General features: G+C 44.7%; 1 protein-coding gene and 1 pseudogene across 4 annotated transcripts in view; one reads left to right on the top strand and one right to left on the bottom strand.

Moving 5' to 3' along the window:
• LOC138164975 (sterol carrier protein 2) overlaps nucleotides 1–22879 on the top strand; it is a 465527-nt gene that overhangs the window by 410170 nt on the left and 32478 nt on the right. For all 4 annotated transcript variants that reach the window (XR_011169243.1, XM_069092989.1, XM_069092988.1 and 1 more), the window contains 5 exons: nucleotides 406–469; nucleotides 4054–4140; nucleotides 5574–5724; nucleotides 7756–7903; nucleotides 9638–9745. Coding sequence is in view for 3 of the 4 variants with exons in the window: in XM_069092989.1 (XP_068949090.1) it covers nucleotides 406–469; nucleotides 4054–4140; nucleotides 5574–5724; nucleotides 7756–7903; nucleotides 9638–9745 (558 nt within the window). In the remaining variant the exon portion in view is untranslated. The remainder of the gene's footprint in view (nucleotides 1–405; nucleotides 470–4053; nucleotides 4141–5573; nucleotides 5725–7755; nucleotides 7904–9637; nucleotides 9746–22879) is intronic.
• LOC138164977 (actin-related protein 2/3 complex subunit 1A pseudogene) lies at nucleotides 1853–3054 on the bottom strand (annotated as a pseudogene).

Here is a 22879-nt window from a genome sequence, read left to right as displayed (position 1 = left end):
GTAAATGAAGGAAGTCCAGAGGAATACAGAAAGTATTCCAGCCTTTCTGGAGGCTTTCTGGAAGCTCTTTACCACCAATGGACTCCCTTGCATTTTTACCTACTTATTTGTGAGCCTAGGGAACTAGCTGGAATTAAGCCTTGGGTCAGGCACAATAGACTGGTTTTTAGATATCTTCATTTTTTCTGCTTCTGCTTCTAGTTGACTCAAGTTGATAACTAGATTCCACTTTAATTACAAATAGATTTTTGTGTGGTGTGCCAGTTTAATATGCTTTCTGTGTAGGGAGAGAAATATGATACGATTGAATTTGGTTGAAGTTACCATTACCTTTTATTGATATTATGTAAGTAAAGTGGTAGGAGACGCTTACATACTTATAACAGGTGTTTCCCTTTTCCACAGGCACAAAAATTGAACATTTTGCAAAAATTGCTTGGAAGAATCACAGCCATTCAGCCAATAATCCGTAAGTACCCCAGAGACATGGCAGAATGAAAAATCCAGGGTTTCCTGCAGTGATATGCAAAGCTTTATTGCTCATAATAAATTGGAAGCCACGAATCCAACTCATGTTCTCTGACTCTGAACCTAGGCCTCTTCCCACTGTCTTCCTTAGTCTTATCTACAGAAGCAGAGACCAGCCACCAGTAAGATGGTTGTATCAGAGGTACTGGGATCAAATGAGACACCTGGGTTCAGGTCAAGTCAACTAGCATTTCTTTCTGTCTGTCTTGCTTTTTTCTCTCTTTCTCTTCCTTCCTTCCATCCTCCCTCCTTTCCTTCCTTCCTTCCTTCCTTCCTTCCTTCCTTCCTTCCTTCCTTCCTTCCTTCCTTCCTTCCTTCCTTCCTTCCTTCCTTCCTTCCTTCCTTCCTTCTTTCCTCTCCTTCCTTCCTCTCTTTCCTTCTCTTTCTTCGTTATTTCTCTCTCTCTCTTTCTTTCGCCCAAAGGGCTTTTATTTTAAAAACTTTTAATTTTTTTTTGCTTTTTAGAGGGGAGAAAGTAGGGCAATTGGGGCTAAGTGACTTGCCCAAGGTCACACGGCTAGTAAGTGTTAAGTATCTGAGGCTGGATTTGAACTCAGGTCCTCCTGACTCCAGGGCTGGTGCTCTATTCACTGCACCACCTAGCCGCCCCACCAAGCAACATTTTTAATATGATATACAACTTGTAACACAATTGCAGAAATACACACTTGTTGACTGCTGACAATGTTATTTCCAGCTGCAGTTTTCAGTGAGTTTTGGGTTATCCCAGCATACACCTGGCAAATTCACATGAAGAAGGTATAGTCAATTGACTCTAAAAGTGAAGTATTCATGTCAAAGAATAGGAAACAAGGCAATCATTAATCAGTACCCCAAGACAAGATGGATACTAACATATCGCTGAAGGACACAATAACCAAAGGAAGGTTTTGTTTAGGCAGCTCTGTGTCTCACCATTGCAGGGTGAGGAAACCTAACGGGGGCCTTTCTACAATGACTGGTACCGCTGGCATGGTGAACTGCAAGATGATTCAGAGATTTCATAACTTGTTAAGACCTGACTTTTTGGTATCAAGCTCACATTCATACAAATTAATATGACATCATTGATAACTTTCCTATTTAATTGTAATTTTCAAACTCTTGGACTCTTGTGGTTTTAAATTTATATAACTCTTATATAATCACCTTGGTGATCACCTAGAAGGTTATTCTACCTTCTTGTTCCCAACATTCTTTCTCCCCAAACCACTTCCCTGGTGGATTGAAGACCTGAGTTAAATTTAAAAAGTTAGAGGAAATCACTAAAGGTGGTATGAAGTGTGATCTTTTTTTTTCCTGTATTTTTTTAAATTTTTCTAGCAGACAATTTACATAAAACCCCCCTTTAATTTAGTGTGACAACTTTCCACAATAAACTACTTAAAGAGCAGCTTTGGTCAAGATTGGAATGAAATAGCCAATCAAAAAGACATCACTGCTGATTTTTTTAAACCAATACATTCACCAGTTATGTTCAAAAAAACAAAAACAAAACATCTGCAAGGGATATTTTCTTAGTTTTGACTTGTGGTAGGGTCTTTCCTGTGTTCATGCAAATGCTGGAGCTGCATTCTGTCAAGTGTCTGTCATGCTAGAGAAAGGAAATACAGCTTCACATGATTCGTAACCCCTGGATCGAAGACTCTAAAGTCTTGAAATCCCAAATTGTCATTGCTCCATCAATGCCAGTGGTACAAAATTTGCGGCAGCCTTGTTTGTCCACTTCATAAATAGACACTTGGGTGATACTGTTTTGGTATAGCGTGTTTAGGGCGGTGTTGCTATCCTCAGTCGCAGCTCTCTTGTCCATGTTGCGGCAGCGTTCCATGGCAGAAATGTTGCGCTGGATGCTCTGTTTTGGAATGTCTAATTTGGAGACAAAGGTCAAGGAGCCATGATCATCATGATTGAACAGCATTGGGCAGCAGTCATGGCCAGTAGCCACCACTCTATTCTCAGAGAAAAAAGACACACTCAGGAGTGGGAGGAACTCTGTTTTCAGCTGTGAAACCATCATGTTTTTGGAGGCATCGGCAACTGATACAGTACTATCATGGCTGATCCAAGCAAGGCGGTTTCCGCTGGCAGAGAAACTAACTCCATGTACCCAACCACCACTTCTGGTACCACCAAACTCTGACATCAGTTGACCAAAAGGCATCTTGGTACCCCATGGAGTACTGGGTGGCTTTCATCAACTTCTTTAATGTAGGCAGAAAAAACTCTGCATTTGAAATCACAAGATCCAGCAGCCAGCAAAACATTGTTGGGGTGCCAATCCAAACTCAGGACAGTAGAACGAATTGGCTTTTTTATGTGTTTGCTCACCCACCAGTCATTTTCAGACTCAAAGTAGCACACAGAAATCAGTCGAGCTCCACTACCTACAGCAAATTTATTCTCCAAAGGAGCCGACTCAGCTCTGGGCTGGATGGAATCTGGATGAGGGAGGAAGCACAGGCCAAGGTGTGGGACTCTGGGAGGTTCTCTGGTTGGGAAGATCAACATCTTAAGTGAAAAGGTAACAATATAAAACAGACTGTAATACACTACAAACTCAGTCAGACAGTGTCATGTTTGAAGAGTGAGGGGGCATGTTCTCAAAGTCTTGAGAGTCAGCCTGGAGCCAGAAGTTTCTAGAAGGAACTCACCAGGAGGAGGAAGGTACCTCTGAGGCAGAGGGATCTTCCAGGGTGAGCAGGCCGCTGAAGCCTGATGTCAATGGAGAAGGAAGAGAAAGGGGGAGGAAGGAAGAGGAGGAGGAAGGGAGAGAAGAAGGGAGATAAAGGGGGAGGAAGGGAGAGGAGAAGGAAGATAAAGGGGGAGGAAGGGAGAGGAGGAGGAAGGAGGAAGGGAGAGGAGAAGGAACAGAAAGGGGGAGGAAGGAAGAGGAGGAGGAAGGAGGAAGGGAGAGGAGAAGGAAGAGAAAGGGGGAGGAAGGAAGAGGAGGAGGAAGGAGGAAGGGAGAGGAGAAGGAAGAGAAAGGCGGAGGAAGGGAGAGGAGGAGGAAGGGAGAAGAGAAGGAAGATAAAGGGGGAGGAAGGGAGAGGAGAAGGAAGATAAAGGGGGAGGAAGGGAGAGGAGGAGGAAGGAGGAAGGGAGAGGAGAAGGAACAGAAAGGGGGAGGAAGGGAGAGGAGGAGGAAGGAGGAAGGAGAAAGAGGCGGTCATTTGCTGTGTCTTCATCAGATGTAGCTCCTCCCCACAGGCACAGAATCTGACCCAAAGGGAACCAATTCATCTGGATTGGCTTTGAGACTTCTTATGTTATTCTTTGAGAGGAAAATAATGTATTTAAGAGCAAGGATTTTTTTATTACTTTTTTTTTTTTTGCTTGAACAGTAGCTTTGATTAGTAAATCCTTTGCATCCAGGAAAATGCTCTGCTGAACACCGGAGCTGTTGGCACAGCCTTAGTTCTTGCTGTAGTTGCTTCTTCCCTCTTTCTCCCTCCCTCTGTCCCTTCCCTTTCCTGCTTGGTAGCCCATCTCATATGCTCTAATAACTGGCCATTTTGTCCCTAGGTATTCCCAGTTCCAGAAGAAGTATGACTTGGATGAAGTGATGAATTCCCGCAAAATCTTTGATTATTTAACTGTCTTGCAGTGCTGGTAAGAATGATCATTCTGATGTTGTGTAGAATCTGCAGCAGACTTTGCACCACCTCTCCTCAGAGCACTCTCAGCTGAGGATCCCCCTGCCAATAGCAGACGAAAGCCTTCCTCTCCTGTTCTGCCTTTTCCTCTTACCTGCAAAAAAGAGTCTCTCTTCCCTGCAGACTCTCTATTAGACACATTGCTTTCAGAATTTGCTTTCCTTTTTCTTAGTTCTCTGTTGAGTTTTCTGGTTTTTTCCTAGTTGTGCAGCATTGGGTTTTCTCTCTTTTAAAAATGTTATCAATTCCTTTTATTTTTACATCACAGTCATTTCTTGGTGTAACCCTTCCTATCTCAGTCCATCTAAGCAGGCCATACGCAAAACCCACCCTCTGCTGAGAGGAAGGGGATACTTTCTCAGGTCTTGTCAGTGGTCAGGATTGATTATTAGAGCCACTCAGCATTATTGCCCTTAATTTTTATACTACATTTATGTTACTGTTAAATGTTCTTCTTCCCCTTGAGCTTTCCCTTATAACCAAGAAAAATGTTTATGCAAAAGTAAGAGACCCAGTAGCCACACCTGGCTTCCTGTGCCCCCATTCTAAGCTGTGGTTTCCCCTTCCCCCTATACCTAGAGGTAGGAGGTGTGTTTCAGCCTCAGTCTTCACCCTTAGTCAGAGTTTACCTGCTTTTCCAGGCATATTGTTTTGGGTCTACCCACTTCCTTGCTTGAATCTCCCTTGAGGGGAAACTGCAGTGTGGCCATCCAGCCCCCATTATTATCGGGTTCCAGTGAGGCCCCCTTTGACAAATCCTTTTAGAGGTTCTGTGAAGTTTGGATTCAGTCAGAGGGCTGCACTTGAAGACCTAGAGGGCCACACGTGGCCTCAAGGCTGCAGGTTCCCCACCCCTATCTAGGCTGTCACTAGTGAGGTCCCTGGGAGGGGCTGGTGGTGATAGAGGCAGGCCCTTCATGACTCCAGGTGTGGATACGTAACAGTCCTTGGCAGCTGCGCTTGGCCACAGGGTAGGCAGAGACACCTGCAGGGCCTCTGTGGGATGCTCATCCCCCTCTGTCAAAGGGACCTTTGTGGTGGAAGGTGCCTCCTCCATAGTTATCCTGTGTAAAGGGCGAAGGGAGGCCTACACCTCATGGTTGCTTCATAGAGGTTTCAGTTTCTGACATTTTACTAGAAATGTGAGCAATAGTATATTTGATTCAGTTTTTTCTTCTTTATTTTTCCCTGGGGCCCACCAGTTCAAAGTAGGAGTAGAATAAGGGAGAGAAGGTGAGAAGCCCAGATCTCCAGTCTGTAGAGTCCACTTGGGAGGCACCAGGCCTGACTGGACCAGAGAGGAGATGGGCATTATTCCCTCTGTCCTGGGGGGAAACCCAAGGCCTAATCATGGGCTGTGAGGAAATGATGATCTTTGCTTTTTCTCAGTCCCACTTCTGATGGTGCTGCTGCAGCAATTCTGGCGAGTGAATCATTTGTAATCAAACAAAACCTGCAGTCCAGAGCTGTGGAGATTGTGGCCCAGGAGATGGTGACTGACCTCATAAGCACCTTCAAAGAGGACAGCATAATTAAAATGGTACGTTTGACCTTCTGCTTTTTTTCTGTCCTTCACTTCACAAATCACAGAGACTCTAAGGATGGGAGGGGACCCCGGAGACCTCCCTGCCTCTGACCAGAATCTCCACCAGCTTTTTCTTGGAGGCCTCCAGGGCGGGTGGAGTCCATTTCCCTCTTAGGTGCCTCTGATGGTTGTTCTGTCCAGTCTGAATCTTTCTCTCTGTTGTCCCTCCCTTGCCCCAGCCCACCTCCACCACCCATTATTTTGAACTCTTTCCTCTGGAGTCAGGAAGAACAGGTTGGGCCTTCTGGTCCTTCTTCACATGGTCTAACAGTAAGCACCCTAGCACACCCAGGATGGCCTGCTAGCACATGTTCTTTGATCTGCTTTTCTAGGAAAGACTGCTCAGAAAGGGGTTAACAATCCTACTTTTATTTTATTTTTTTTGCTCTTTGGAGGGCAGTTGGGGTTAAGTGACTTGCCCAAGGTCACACGGGTAGTAAGTTAAGTGTCTGAGGCCAGATTTGAACTCAGGTCCTCCTGATTCCAGGGCCAGTGCTCTATTCACTGTGCCACCTAGCCTCTCTAATCCTACTTCTAATTACATTCACTAGTTCAGGAGAAGAGTCTGCACCCTGAACATCAGAGAAAATACAAACAGAGAAAATACAAGCAGAGAAATTAGCATAAAGACCAACCGATAGGGCTCTGACTTCCTGAATCAAAGCACTATTGCCATTACACACATCACTGGATCGAGAGAGTCTTTACGTCTGAGCAGTCGGGGGTCTTGACCAGGAAATCAAATAGTTCTTCTCATAAGTGAGCCCCAAAAGCAAAATACCAGCTCAGAGTGTATTATATACTTCTCAGAGCCAGAAGGCATCACCATCTTCATGACTCAGGGCCTAATCAACTAGTACCAAAAGGTGTGAAAGCCTTCCTATAAGCAAGCCTCCCCTAAGCTAGCTTCTCTTTAAACAGGTTCCTCCCCCAATGGACTCTCTGTGATTCAGGATGTATCAAAACTGGATGCACAGGCTTGTTAATGTGCAGGGAAGATCTTATATCCCATTAACATTATACATGGCCACCCTTCTGATACTTGAAGTTAGCTTTTCTGGTCCACCTTAGCCCTTCTCTTGAGATATACTCAGTGTTTCTTTTGTATTTAAACATTCTTTGCATTATCTGTCATTATGCACCTTTTCTCTTGTTAATCTGGTTGCTAAATTAACGTGCAGACCAATAAGGCATGGTGAGCAGAGGGCTGGCTTTGGGCTTCAGGGCCCTTCCTCTGGCACATGCTGGCTTTGTGACTGTGGGAAAGCCTGTGGCCTTCTCAGGGCCCAGGGCAGCTCTGGAGTGTTGTCAGATCTGGACGAGTAACTGAAATCATTGGTGGGAAGGGGTTTACTACCAGGAGGACTCTTTACCAGCAAAATCATAGGCCTGTTTGAAAACTGTCCTCTGTTAGCCACACAGAGATCAGCTCGTCAGCCAGCCCAGGGCTCCTGGGAGTTAATGGGGAAATGCCCACAAGGTGATGCTTCACGGGGCTGGTTTGCTGGAGAAGACGCTGTTTGGCAGGGCAGGGGTTCATGTGAGCGTGTCCTGTGTGAGCTGTCCTCACCAACATTGTTTCATAATCACCTTGTGAATCTCCTTGTGTAAAACCTGACTGTGGCATCACCGTGGCCTCCATGACATTTGGTTTAGGATCGTAATGTCTTGAGGTCAGTTAGTGTTGGGCAGGATATGCCTGCACGTGGAAGGTAGAGATTAGTCGGTTATTAGTATATTATTCAGGAGACCCAACTGTGTTTAGAAGCTGTTCTCTAGTAGCAGCTTTGTAGAGGCTTGTGGATGCCTCCCTCAGATCTGCCAGGGTGTTAAGACTATAAGTGCGATGTTTACCCATCCTTACATGTGGTCGATCTTCTGCTGACAGGGTGAGGTACAAGTTAACAAAGGGCTGCATTTCTGTAAATATTTTTTGCAGAAGCGACCCCATTTTGATGCTGTTAATCTGTCTCCTTTTGGCTTCAGGTCGGCTTTGATTTGAGTAAAGAAGCAGCCAGAAAGTGCTATGAAAAGTCTGGTCTGAAGCCAGAGGATGTCAACGTAATCGAACTTCACGACTGTTTCTCTTCGAATGAGCTCATCACTTATGAAGCTCTGGGATTATGTGCTGAAGGTAATCAGCGCCCAGTGCCTCTCCGGGCTCTGTGCCCAGGGAAGGTGGACAAGCCATTGGAGGATGGTGATAGCTCATGTGTATGTGGTGCTGTAAAGTTAGCAGGGGGCAAAACAAATATCACCTCATTTGAGCCTCACAAACAGCCCTGGTGGGGGGTGGGGAGGGGTCGGTGTTATTATTAACCACTTTACAGATGAGGAAACTGAGGTAGGCAGAAGTTAAGTGACTTGCCCAGAGTCACACAGCTAGTAAATGTCTTCTGGCTCTTTGGAGCAGTTGACAGGAAGCCCAGGGCCTGCTGGGCTAGTTTGTGACAGGACCCTGGAGAGGTTGCCGAGGGAAGGCTCTTCACCCCCCGAGGGCTACTTCCTCTTCTCCTGGAGTGAGGCTGCTTGTGTCTGTTTGCAGGCTAGGCTCAGTTCTAGGCAATGAATGGGTCATGCATTCCTAAGGCCTCTTTGAGGGGCCGGCCTCACACCCTTTCTTTAGGGACCAAGATTTTTCCCTCTTTTCTCCGCTGAAGATCATTTGAAGGAACAGTGGATCCTTAGCTTGGAGAAGACTTGGCTGGGGTGGAGGCATAATAACTTTCCTCATATACTCAAAGGACTGTGGGTCTTACAGTGTCATTTGTTGATTAAGGATAAAGAGGAAGGGAGGAAGGACTGCTGAATGTAACTGGAGCTAAAAAGGAAGAGACAGATGTGCTCTGGGTGCCCGGGAAGGAGCTAGCTGCCATTGTTGAGCCCCAAGTACAGGCCTGAACTTCCTGGACACTGGGGCCCAAATGACAGGACATTGGTGGGTGATGTGTTTGTCCTCTCCAGGAAAAGTAAACATCAGCATTTGAGTGGCGGGGCAGGTGTTCCCGGGAGAATTTATCTTGTGCTTGCATAACTAAAGGATGTATAAGGGACATGTCATGACACTGTGCCGATTACGGTTTGGTAGCAAATAGAGAAGTCTCTTAAATGATTCCTTTTTGAGTAAATATTTATGTAGAATGCAGAAAATAGTTGAAGGGAAATAACGTGAGCTTAGATTTGGTCAAATTAGTATCTCTGCATCTTTGCCATTTACTTCTGCCTTTGAGGTCAGTTTTTTCCTTGCCCTTGGCCTCCTAGCTCCCTGTGCCCAGGGCACTGTTGGAAGTTACAAGTACTTGGAGGAAGTGCTGGGAGCCCTTCTGGTGTGTGGAAGCCATCCTGAGGTGTCAGCCTCTCCTCCTCCAGCTCACTACACAAGTCTTAGAAATCTCTGCACAAGGGCTTTTTTTCCCTTCCAAATACATTTTTTCATTATCTAGATTTCTTCCCCCTGTATCTCTCACCTTCCCTTCTCCCAGGGAGCCATCTCTTATCACAAATAATTAAAAAGGAAAAGAGGAAAAACCACCAGTAAAACCAGTGAGCCCTTTGCGGCTTTCTGTACCCCCAGGTGCCCTTCCGCAAACAGCACGGGGACTTTTTCTCTTTCTTTCTCTTCTTGGGTCCCAAGCTTGTTCTTGACAGATTCACAGCATCCGATCTGGATGGTCTCATTGTGGTAGTGGTTCTTTCCATGTGCATCATTGCACCAGTGCATAGAATTCTTTCTGTACCCCTCTGTCAGAATTGTTTTAGTTTGTGTTGCTATGAAATGTTTGTTTAAATAAATTTCCAACCATAACAGTGAACTTAAGAAGCATCTCTGGCGTCAGCTTCAATTTTATTTTTGACCTTTATTTTTTAGGAAAGGCAGGAGAGCTGATTGATAGAGGAGACAATACTTACGGAGGGAAGTGGGTCATAAACCCCAGCGGTGGATTGATTTCCAAGGGCCACCCCCTTGGGGCTACAGGTAATCCCAGTATGGGTTTTATACTTGTTAGTCTTGGGTTGTGCATTAAACGGGTGGTTCTGGGATTAGGCTGAAGGGAAATGTGTCTTCTCTGGGCTCAGATGGTGCTTCCAGAGCAAGGACTCCTCCCCTTCTTTGTGTTGTGGGTCCCCAGGCAGTCAGTCTGGGGGAGCCTGTGGCACCTTCTCAGAAAAGTGTTTATCAATGCATCAGATAAATGTAGGACTGCAAAGGAAACTATTTATATTGAAATGCTGTTATCCAGAGGCTCACATTCTTGGACCCCTGAGGTTGTCCCACATAACCCAGATGAAGACCCTGCCCCAGAATGGGTGATCCCTCTGCCTGGTGCCTGGCCCCTCCACTCTTCTGAAGAGACTCTTTGCAGAGTCACAGATCGATCGAGTCCTTCCCTCTAAATCTGGCGGCTTCACCTGCGTCCTCCTGCCCCCCTTCTTTGTCTCCTTGACTCCTCTGAGCCGTTTGGCCTTGTTGCTCCCCTGGGCCTCCTCCATAGCCTCTCATCTCTTGGCTTCCATGGCACTGCACCCCTGAGATTCTTCTCCTGACCTTCTAACCACTCCTCTCCTGGCCCTTAAATAAGGATTTCCTTATTTAGGATTCTGGCTTCGCTCCTTTTCTGTCAGTGCCCTCTTTGCTTTGGTCATTGATGTACCCTCTAACTTCAGTGAGTGTCTATGCGGTGGACTCTCAGACTTCTCTGACCAGGCTCAAACTGCCTGGGGCTTCTGGTCTACATTCCCACACCTGTGCTGACATACCTTTCTTGGATTGTCCACTCAAACTCAGTGTAATGAAGACAGTTTGTAATACTTACTCCCCAAATCACCCTGGGAACTTATGTGCCACCACACCTTGCAGACCCTGGACCCTTCTTATCACCGTTCCACCTTTGTTTGATGTAGTCACTGACCTCCCCCAGAAGGTAAAAAAAAGTACAGAGGGGATTTAGTTCAATTCAGCAAACACTGATTAAGCCCTTACTGGTTTTGTTTGATTGTGTTGGGCCCTGGTGATACAAAGAAGGAATGAGGGGCATCTTCTGCTCTTGGTAAGAGGGGTACATGGGAATCTCTGACGCCAGTTATATTGTGATGAGTGCCTAGGAGAGGCCAAAACAGTGTATAGGAGGATTGAGGAGGTGGCTAATCACTTAAAGCTGCAGTCAAGGAAAGCTTCATAGGGGAGGTGGTATCAGAGATGGGCCATGAGATTAGGGGAAGATTGCAACAGGTGCAGATGTGGAGAGAGAGCATGCCAGACCTTGGGTGGTCATTCATCTGCATTCCTGGCTAGAGACAGGACTAGTTACAAATCGTTTTTGCCACAGGAGAGCCTACCCCTTTATCAAGAGATAAGAAAGAGAATTCCCATCATTCCTTGGTGTGACCCATCCCAGTGCTTGAGTCTCCACTGAGAGTTGTTTCTTCTTGAGTCTTTGGGTGTCTGGTGATGGTGCAGCTTTTTGGGGGAGACCAGGGAAACCCTGAAGAATTGACTTAACTCATCTGAAAGTTCCCGGAAAGTAAATGTTTACTTGCTATATATTGACAATTTGGCCATGTTTCAAGGACATCCAGTGTGTGGCCAGCGGCTGGAGTGCCAGCCAAAACAGAATTTAGATTCCTGGAAAATGTCTTGGCTGATGACCACTGAGGTGTTGTTCTACTGGCTACACTGGTGGACTCAGTGTAGGCATGAGGTCAGACCAGTTTGGTAGGAGCTAAACATTTCCATAGCGATAGCTTAAAAAATGTTCTGCTGGATCTGTGAGACATCCCTAGCTGCCTTAATACTGTCCAATTAAGGCACATGAACTGAAGGGCTTAAATGATGTATTATCTGCTTAACTGCCAGTTTAAAACATGAATTTGGTTATATTTTTTGAATGTTTGTTAAATTAAACTGGCCAATTTTACTTCTTCAGCTAAGAAAAAATCAAAAAGCCTTTATTAAATGCTTACTATTTGCCAGACACTATCCATGCTAAGAAAGTCAAGGAGTTCAAAGTAGAGTGGAGGAGACCATTTGTAGGCATCTCCTACAAACAGAAGTAGGTAAGTAACTAGGAAGTGTTCCTTCCTGAGTAGATGGAAGGCTGTCTGAGTAGAGAGGGACCAGGAAAAGAAACAGATGTTATTCTTTGAGTGAGAATCTTCTTCAGTTTTGACCCAGGAAACTGAGAAATCACCTTTAATTCTGCCCATCTTTTATAAATGTTCATGGAGTGGCTTTGGAAGTGTTAGTGATTTTTGGGTCTTTTCAAGGCTGCTTAAAACCTGTTTTCAGTCCTTTCCAACTGTAAAGTTTTGTGATCATTGAATGAGGCTTGGAATGCTGTTTTTGGCTCCTGCTAGCTTAGTTTGAGGCTCACATCCTTGTGTTAACACTGTTGAACTGTTTGTCTTTTGCCTTGGGCCATACTTTAAATTGCCCAGGGCCAGAATCACTTTTAACCATTTGCTTCACTGTTATGTTCTATTCAGCAATTTATAAAGCACCAAGCAAGAGGGAGTGAGGGTATAAGGGACCAGGGCCGGGCACCTTGAAGTTAGACTGATACAGGTTCAAGGCTTGCCATGGATACATACTGTCTATGTGACCATTGGCAAGTCACTTAACTTCTCAGGACCCTGGGCAACTCGCTAAGAGTAGAGGGAGTTTCCCCACCAGGAATTCCCTGTGTGGGTAGAATCACAGATGAATGGATAAGCCGCTGTCTGTTTGACTGAGGATACTGAGTTTGAGAAAAGATCGATTCCACCAGAGCTTTCAGTCTAATGGTGGCTTGGGTGAGAAAGGAGGAGAGGATCACAGCAGTGGGATCAGAGCAGAGGAGGCAGACCCCTGGGAGCTGGGGGTGTGGAGGAGTGAGTCTGGGGAAGGGAAGATGTCGTGGCCCAGGTGGCCTTTGGGGTGGGCCTTGAAGGAAGATAAGAAGAAGAGATAAGAAGAAGTTGGCAGGCAACATAACCAAACCACTGAGGCAAGAGGGAGCCAGAGAAGAACGAGAGAGCAAAGTTCAGTTTGACTGGGCTGAAAAGGGCTGGAAGAAGACGATGGGGGCATTAAGGCCAGGCTAAGGAGTTTGTGCCTTCTCTAGTAGGCAGAGGGAGAGGTTTCAGATCAGAGGCAGGGTATGGTTTTAGAAATATATCATAAAGATTACCTGAGATATGTTATGGAAGGGAGAGGCCAGAGGCAGCAAAACCAGTTAGGTAAGTAGCCGGGCAGACATTAACGAAGGTGATTGCTGCAAAGGAGGGGCCGGAGAGAAGGGATGTGCAGATACACTTAGCAGGACTTGATCTGACTGATGATGGCAGAGGCAGGAGGCAGAGGTGACTTCAGAGTCGCCATCAACAGAAGTGCAGAATTTTAGGGCGGGAACGGGTGGGTTTTTTTAGGGCGGATATAAATTTAGTTTTAGTCACATTGAGTTTTAGGTTCTGGGAAGCTGGCAGGACTAGAACTGTGGGCCGAGCTTGCATCGGAGATATTTGTATAGAGGTGATCGTCACAACCTATGGATGCACAGGAGAAGCCAAGAGATTGTTAGGTGCTCAGCCTATGTGCTCTAGGGTCCGAGTGCCAGGGAGGCAAAGACAGGATTGCATGGGATGTTGGAGGTAGGCGCAGCTGAGGGATGTAGCCCAGCCTTGCAATGGCCACGCCCAGTTGTTCCTCCTGGAATCCCTGGCTTTCTTTAAGAGTCAGGCTGAATGCCACCTTCTGGATGAGGTCCATCCTGGTCCTTCCATCTGCTGCTAATGTCCCTCCAAGGCTACTTTGTATTTTTTTTTTTTGTGACTTGCCCAAGGTCACACGGCTAGTAAGTGTTAAGTGTCTGAGGCTGGATTTGAACTCAGGTCGTCCTGACTCCAGGGCTGGTGCTCTGTTCACTGTGACACCTAGCTGCCCCGGCTACTTTGTATTTGATTTGTATGCTAAGTGTCAGGCCCAGAGTCAGGAAGACCCGTCTTCCTAAGCCCTGGGAGCTGTGTGACCCTAGGCAAGTCACTTCACCCTCTTTGCCTCACTTTCCTCATCTGTAAAATGAGCAAGAAATGGCAAACTACTCTAGTATCTCTGCCAAGAAAACCCCAAATGGGGTCATGAAAAGTCAGACACGACTGAAAGGACTGAACATCAAAATGTGTCTTATAGGTACCTATAATTGTGTCTGCTACTGAATTACAAAGCAAGCTGCTTGTGCTTATCTGACTGATTGAATGAATGGAGGGTCTTTTTTTTTTAGGGATTTAGGGTTAGATTTCAGCATCTATGAAGTGAATTTTTGGGGAAGCAAGCTAATTTTTGGTATTCAATCTCATTTTAATATGAATGTTTGAAACAGATTGATCTCCTTTTGATGATATCACAGCATCAGGGTTGGAAGGGCTTCTCTCTAGAGGACATTGAAGGCATTGGGTAGAAGAACAGAAATACCCCAGAGACCACTCACCTTTACTGGAGTCCTGGGTGGGTGGAAGGCTGTCTCTTTCTGGGTTATTTTCTGTTTAGGGCATCTCTGCTTGAATCTTTCTTCCCATTTCTAAACCATTTAGGGTTAGATTTAGGGTGATAGATAAGGTGGCAGGGCAGAATCCACTTTGGATTCGCCACAGTTACTTGATTTGAAAATCTTTTGGCTTGAGATAATTCATTATTCAAACACTTTGGATTATCCAACTGTCTGTTAACTTTTCTAAGGAATTCAACAGAATATAAATACATGTCCTGCTTATCTTTTCCACGGAGAGTTACATGCCTCTCCCTGAATGTTGGGGTTCGTTGCCCAGATTGGCTCCTATCTCTTACCACATCTTGTTTTTCAGTTCTCTGATGCACTTTCTGTGAAGGGTGTGTTATCCATATTGAAGTCTGGCTGCCTCACTGGCCTATTTGGTGTGGAACATAGAGTCCTTAGGGCTAGGGCAGTGTGCATTCTCCTGGGGGATACAATAATAACAAATAACAACTTGGATTTATATAGAGCTTCAAAACTTGGATGCTGCTTCCCTCCGAATGACTCTCTGAGGGAAGCAGTGTGTTATTGTTCTCTATTTTTTTTATTTTTGCAGGAGGGAAGGGAGGGCAATTGGGGTTAAGTGACTTGCCCAAGGTCACATAGCTATTAAGTGTTAAGTGTCTGAGGTCGGATTTGAACTCAGGTCCTCCTGACTCCAGGGCCGTGCTCTATTCTAGCCGCCCCTATTGTCCTCTTTTTACAAAGGAGGAAACTGAGACTGGGAGTTGACTTATTTATATAGCAAGGGTCTGGTCACCTGACGTCAGCCCCAGAGTTTGGTGCCATGCTGCTCACATCCACAGATAGAGAAGTGTGCCCCTGGAGTAAAGGAGGGACCCAAAGATCTCCACAAAAGTTTCAGGAAATTCAGTACATGCAGGGATAAGGGAAGGCTTTTCAGAGGAGGCAGCGTCTGAACTAGTTTTGAAGGAAGGTAAGGATTGGGAAAGGCCGGGAGAAGGAGGGGGGTATTCATTCCAGGAGCGGAGGAAGGATCAGGAGAATGCCTGGAGCAAGGAGATGCTTGTCTGGTTTGGGGAGCAGCCAACATAGCTCAGTACCAAGGGGAGGACTGTGAACTCTGCCAGGACCCTGGTGGCTCCAGGCCCTGTCTCCCTCCCTGGGAGTCATAAGCACCATCTGACTGTGTCCAGACCGTCTCAGGGGAGGATGGAGGCTTCGTGTATTTCAGAAGGGGGAAAGTCTACACCTTGACCTGATGTGCAGTGCAGTGTAGATGTCTGAGTAATCTCAGTGCTTTATTTACTTTATTCTTATGCTATTTTTTTTGTGGTTCAGACACTAACTGTATGACCCTGGGCAAGTCACTTAACCTCTGCTTGCCTGTTTTCTTATGTATAAAATGGGATTATAATAGCACCTGCTGGGATCCCAGGGTTGTTGTGAGGGTCATATGAAATAATATTTGTAAGGTGTTAACATAGTGCCTGGCACATAGTAAGCACTATGTAAATATTTGCTGTTATTATCATTATTATTATTAATCACAATATGTTCTTGTCTGTCCCGTTAACTTCCTGTCCATTCCATCAGCTCATTTCCATTACGAATTCTTCATTTTTTGTGCTTGTATCTCCAATGCCTGGCACATAGTAGGTGCTTAATAAATGTTTGTGAATTGGTTCATTGATGTGACTTCTACCTTTGATCTGAAGAAGCCTCCTTAGGATTTTTGGGACTTGGCCACTGTTCCATATCTGACTGTTGCTTTAAACTGGAAGCAGGCTTCCTTGTTTGCCCCCTTTTAACAGAGAAGTTTCAAGAAGCAATTGAATAAAAGAGTTGATTTCCATGAGAGAGGGAACATGTTCCAAATGAAAGGTTCAGATTGCACAATTTAATGTTCTAGTTGAGCAACAGATGGATTGCGTACAATTGGATGCCCTTAAAATACTTAGCACAGTGTGATTTGATCTTCTTAATGTGTCATGAGGCTTGAGAGTTAGTTTTTCTTACACAATACATGTTTAAGTGAGATGATTTTGGAACAGTGCCTTCGTGACCTTTGCATCTGATCTTGATTATCTTAAATAAATAGAAAAAAACACTTAAACGTGGTTAAAAATTGACATTGGCCTTCCACTTATTTCTGTGGCTACATTTAATATACTTTTGGGGTGAAGAAGATCAGATTTGGCAGAATTTGTGATGTCTTTGTTAAGGAATAATAATCGCAGAAAAGTTGGCAATTAGCAGTTGGCTAACGTTAAAGTATTTTGAAGGCCAAAATAAAGTTGTCCATCTGCTTGAAATTAATTAATGTAATTGTAAACAAAATTCCTCTTGGAAAATTTGTTACTTAGAAATAAAAGTACAGTAGTAATATTACTGCTAAAAAGTTGACCCCCTAAGTTACATAACACTTTTTACTTGGCTAAAAGCTAAGAGCTGGTGCTGATTGAGTCTGTAGAAATAGAAAACTGACTTACTTGAAGTTTAGTTAGCTTTCATCATTTGACTTACAACAATGAATTTTCAATGATAGGCTTTTTCTCGTCAGCATCCATGCAGTGCATTCTTGGGGAAGCAAGCTAATTTTTGGTATTCAATCTCATTTTAATATGAATGTTTGAAACAGATTGATTTCCTTTTGGTGATACCACAGCATCAGGATTGGAGGGGCTTCTCTCTAGAGGCCATCAAAGGCACTGAGTAGAGGAACAAAAATCCCCTTTCAGAAATACCCCAGAGGCCACTCACCTGTACTGGAGTCTTGGGTGGGAGGCAGACTGTCTCATTCTGGGTTGTTTTTCTGTTTAGGGCGTCTTTCTTTGAATCTTTCTTTCCATTTCTCTTGCTTTTACCACTGGTGCCAGGCTGAATAAGGGTCATCCTCTTTGCCCATGATAGCCCTGCAAATGCCTGACAATACGGTCCTGTTTCCTGGTCTATGCTTCAGGTAAATCAGAAATCCTCAGCTACTTCCGTTGGTTGCTCCTTCTCTCCTGACCTTGGAGCCCTTCCACAGCCTCCTTGCCATTCTTTGGGTGTTGTCCAGTATATGAATGTGTTGCCCAGAATGGAACTCAATGTTAGGATGATATGTTTGGGTCATAGATTTAGAGCTAGTAGAGACTTAGAAGCAGTATAACCAGCCCTTCACTTTTCTGGTGGGAAAACAGAGTCAGAGAGGCAATGCTAAGCGACAGTCCTCTCAATTTGTTCTGACCGGTGTTACTTCCTAAGCCTGCCTCCGATGCTTTTCTTGCTTTAATAGAAAAGCATTTTGTTGGCCATGTCAGTGTTGACTCATACTGAGCTCACATTCCTATCCAACCCCCAGATTTTTTTCAGGTGAGCTCCTGTATCTCCAAGGCTCCCCCATCTAATCCTTGTGAAACTAATTTTTGGAACCCAAACCTCAGACTTTAAATTGATCCCTGTTGAATTTTGCATTATTAGATTCAGCCCAGGGTACTCTGGCTAGTTGAGATCTTTTTAGACATGGATTCTTGTGTGTAAACTCTATTAGCTTTTCTTCTGTCTTATCCAGGTTGTTGATAAAAAGTTACAGAGCACAGGGCCAAGAATAAGGTCCTGGGGCATTCAATAGAGACTGACCTTAATGACTTCTCTTGGGATCTTGCATTTCAGCCAGTTTTGAGCCCACCTGCTCATACCATCATCTAGCCCCCACCTTTCTCTCTTTTCCTCAGAAATATCATGAGCTACCTTATCAGAGGCTTTGCTTAGTCTGGGTAAGCTGTATATGCAGCATTACTCTGATCTCCAAGACTAGTAACTCTGTCAGAAAAGGACATTAGGGTACATTGATTTATCTTTGGTTGATTAAGCTATATTGACTCTTAGTGGTTATTGCTGCCTTTTCTTCATGTTTACTAACCACATTTTAAGTAACACATTTTAGAATCTTTTCATGATGTCAAGTTCATTGATCTGTAGTTAATATTTTTAAAAGTAATCTCAGAAATGCATGAGGGAGGTTAATCTGCCAAAAATTGTGTTGTACATTCCAAAGCCAAATTTTGCTCTATAGCGATTTTCATACTGGACAGTAAACACGCAGGAGGGCTGCTGGCACAGGTTCACCCTTGAGCTGGTCAGACAGGAAGAACAAGAAGACAACTTCAGAGGGATTGATAATCTTCCTTTATTCTAGTCTAATCTTCTCCAAAGGGTTTTTGCTGATGATGGGAGCACCAGCTCATACAGCATTCCCTTATCGCCCTTCTTGCAGGGGCTGGTGTGAAGGGGGGGGGACAACTCCTCCTATGTCTCAGTGGAATCAGTTGAGATAGGCACAGCTTGTACATCAAACCTCAATGGGGGCTGGTTGAGGCAAACATATATTTCCTCCAAGCCTTGTTGGGGGCCAATCAAGGCATGCACAACATTTCAGCTTGTGCATTCAATCCTAAGGGCACTGACCGGTGCCCACCTGCTTTATAGGGCAACAGACAAAGAAGGCATATTGCCAACAATAGCCTCACAAGTTTACATTATCTCACCATTATATCTCACTGCACAGTCGCAATGGATATTTATGATTTAAGTACAAATGTTTATATTATTTATCATTATATAGTGCTGTGCAAGTGTGGTGGAGAGGAGATGTTTACAAGTCATGAACCTGGGAAATAGAGATCGTTATGGCCATGGATCCTGGGAAGCTAAACTCTGAAAAAGAATAACAAAAATCCACTTTACACACACTAAAATCCACCTTACAGACAGCTGATGATCTGCTTGGATTTTCTATGGCATCTAAAGGCTAAATCCTGTTTTACTCAGCCCCAAGCTTTCTTGTTGAAGGACTGAGCAGTAGAATGTTGGTAGAACTAAGGAGTTTATACTTTTTTTACCCTGGTCACATCTTTCTTTGCCTCATCAGGAATATTACAGTCACCTTCTAGCCTGTGAAGGCCCCTCTTTCCTCAAATACACCAGATGAAGCTTCCTAATTCACAGTTGTGGTCACTGCCCTGCTCCCAAATTCCTCACTCCCTAAGAGTTGGATTCCACAGCCCTGGTATTCTAGATCTGGGGTTCTTAGCCCTGACATCTGTGTGTAACCCTGAGAAGGGCGTCCCCAAATGGACTGCCCAAGGGGCTCAGGACACAAAGAAGCGGAAGAAACCCAGCTCTAGATCCAGGTAGACTTTCCAGTCCTGATTCATAGCTCCTTCTTTCACCTCCTGTAAGCTCCAGCCAAACACATGTTCCCAGATGTGTCCTTGCCCATACCTACAGCATTCTTCCACTTCGCCACCTGTGAATGAAGAAGCATTTACTAAGCACTTACCATGTGCTGGGCCCTGTGCCCGACAACACTGTTGCTTTCTCTAAGGGCTTCTATTCTAATAGGGAAGAGAAGAAACAGTGAGGGAGGAGAGAGCTGGGAAGGCCTTGTAGGGAGGCATGGTTTGGATGTGGTAGGGAAGAAACCTGGTGGCTTTTTTTTCCAGGCAAGACAGGGTGAAATCTCACCTTTCAGAATCCATGGTCCCAGGGCTAGGGGTTGGCCCATCTCCCTCTGTTGAAATTCTGCCCTTTAAGACCCAGGCCAAATACTTAGTCCAGGAACCTTTCCTGACCCACCTTAGTCAGAAATGCTTTTTTTCTTTAAACTCTTTGAGCTCTGTTATACCTCTCTTATGTGCCTGTCCCATTCTGCCTTGATTGATGTTTTTGGGCGTCTTCTCTTTCCTACCACGATTCTGGAAGGTATGTCCAATTCATCTTTGTATGCCCCATAACACCCTCACACAGGCCATTGAAGAGAGCTGGGTACAGGTGTTCATTAAATATTTTTTGAGTAAATGACCTGTGATGTTCCTCAGTGAGAGAGCCTCAGGTTAGGAACTTTCCCTACCAAGTCAGGGTGTTGTCTTCACCCGGTGACTGGCCTAGGGTCACATGGCCAGTCAGTATAAAAGACCTGACCTGAACTCAAGTCTTCTGAAGCTCTTTATCCACTATACCATGCTTCGGAATGGATACTGGCAACAAGAAAGGAAATTGAGTAGTAGAGTATAACATTTTTTACAATTTGTCAGTACTTTTCCATTAATTAGATAATGGGATTAGATTGAGCTGAATAAAGAACCTTCTTCATTTAGAAGATATCATTACCATGTCTTTGTTGGGGTGCTTGGGATCTATGTAATATCAGTTTGTAATACCGATTTGTAACATCAGTAATGATGGGGTGCTTGGGATCTATGTTTGAAACATCAGCCTGTAAAACCAGTTTGGAAAATCACACTACCCCGCCCCCCCCTCAGAGCATTAACTCTGCCCAAGCAACAGCTCATGAATTGTTTATCTCTGCTTGGAACAGTGACAGGCTACACCTATGAATCCTTCACTAAAGTATCTATAAACATTCCAGCTCAGGCCCTTGTGTAGTGAATCCTTGGGTACCCTATCTCTAGGTTGACTCCTTAGCCACCTCAGTGAATCCTTCAGGACCCTATTTCTGGGTTAACTCCTTAGTAATTATCTGAGTCTCTGTTAGCCTTGGTTCCCAGACATCAATCTTGTCAAACATGACACTGATGGGTGGCAGACTGGGCACTTCTCAGTCAGCCCTTGACCGCTAGCTAACTTAGTGATGTTTGAAGCCTAAAACCACACCTCCGGGTAGCCCCCCCTTGGGCTTTTTCTCAGTGAATCATGGGTAATATGCCTTCGAAGTTACATTAAAAGTGCATGTCCCTTTAAACACTGGCCCCACCTTAACTCCTCCCTAATCTCACCCTTAATCACCTAGTTAGCATAATTGGCCCTGCTATGGATTATCCTATAAAAAATTTAATTTTACCCCTTTGAGGTTGCAGGTCCCCTAAAGGACTCTTGCCAACTGTCAGCCTAACAATAAACTTGCAGGTCCCCTAAGGACCCTTGCCTGCTGTAAAGCGTACAATAAACTTTTACAACTCTGACTCCAAGTTGGCTTGGGGTGAATTCTTTCAAGACTGAATCGAACAATTTCTCCTCCCTCTTCTCGATCCCCCCTCCCCCAAGCTTAGGGGAGAAAAGCTGTTTCATGAGGGTGATTATATAAGGAAATAAAAACAAAAGGCAACTTGTTATAAAATATTTTGTGTTTTAGTAACTGGCTGTGGGGACTTCTTGGTAAGTGGATTTCTGACAGCAGTTTTTTATTTGTTCCCAGAGGGCAGAGCTTTGAAGGAAACTCTTGTTTACCTAGAAACCCTCTTAGAGAGCAAAGCTTGGGAAAGGTGGGAGGGAATAAACAATGAAAAAGCTGAAGGAAGGAGATTTTCCAACTGCTGTCAGCTTTTGTAAGAGTGAGAAAAATGACAAGGAAATAAAGGATTTGTTGTTCAAATAAAAATAACTTCCCAGATATAACACAGGGACTTGGACTAATCTGTGTGGTCTGTGTTAAAGAACAGTCTGTGATAATCTGTTGGTGACTGATGAGACCAAGAGAGTCAGTCATTATCAGGGACTGTGTATGCTCTATTAGGCTGTGAGTCACTGCCCTGTCATCTGTCTTTGAGGAGTCCAGCCATTGGAGTAGAGGTTAAGGTGAACACTAAGTGAAAAGGAAGGATAAAGACAGGAAGAAATCTATGCAGTAATTGTAGTTCCAGTCTGACTTAATGAGCCATATTGGCAGAGAAATTGGGAGATGGGTAAAGGGAAAAAGACTTGATTCTGATCCTCACCATTTTCTGCATATTTCTTAGGATCTTAGAACCTCCCATAGAACTAGAAATAAATTTAGAGCTCATCTAGGCCTTGTTTAATAGATGAGGGGACTGAGGTCCAAAGGGGTGAATTAATAAAGCCTCTTTGTACTGTATCAATTGAATACTTGGTCCCTTAGTCTCAAGTCTCTTCCATTTCAAACTGATCCTCCCAAATAGTCCAGTGCATAGCCCTAGGGCATGATCTGACCGAATCACTTCTCTACTCAGAGTAAGGGCTCCTACTTTCTTTCTCCAGTGGTGCTTAGCTTCCTCTGGGATAAACTACAGCCTCCTCCGTTTGGCATTTCAAGCCCTTTTTGTTCTGGCACCAGCCTGTTTGCAGACTGATTCTTGTATGAGTTGGCACTTGAACTAAGCTTTGAAGGCAGCTAAGTATTCTAACAAGAGGTGACGAGGAAGTGCATTAGATTCATAGGGCACAGCCAGTGCAAAGCCATGAGTTGGATCAGGGAAAAATAAGCATGAGTGCCAGTAAACTGGCCAAATTTGGGCATCTTGTAGATTCCACACTGTAGAGAGCATAGGAGGAGTAATTTGGAATCAGTTTGGAAATAGGTTGGTTACCACTGAGTGGAATCTGGCCTAGAGTGGGGTGAGACAGTTAGTCCAAGTGTGAGGTGATGTGGGCCCTGAGGGAGCAGTGTCAGGAAAGAAGGCCGAATATAGGAGAGATGCTGCAGAGGTGAAATTGACAAGAGATGCTGGGGGAGGGGGCGTTTGAAATAGACAAGAGAAGAGGCAGGGGGTGTGTAAAAGAGAAATGCTGCTGAGGGGAAATTGACAAGAGGTGTTGAGGGTGGAGGGGGTTGAAATACACAAGAAATGCTGCAAGGGGTGAAAGAGGAGAAAGGAGGAGTA

This window comes from Petaurus breviceps, unplaced genomic scaffold, assembly GCF_028583685.1.
Source record: "Petaurus breviceps papuanus isolate PSGF00001 unplaced genomic scaffold, PetGlider_PUasm1.0 207, whole genome shotgun sequence".
Classification (NCBI taxonomy): domain Eukaryota; kingdom Metazoa; phylum Chordata; class Mammalia; order Diprotodontia; family Petauridae; genus Petaurus; species Petaurus breviceps.
This window is presented reverse-complemented; position numbering and strand designations above follow the sequence as displayed.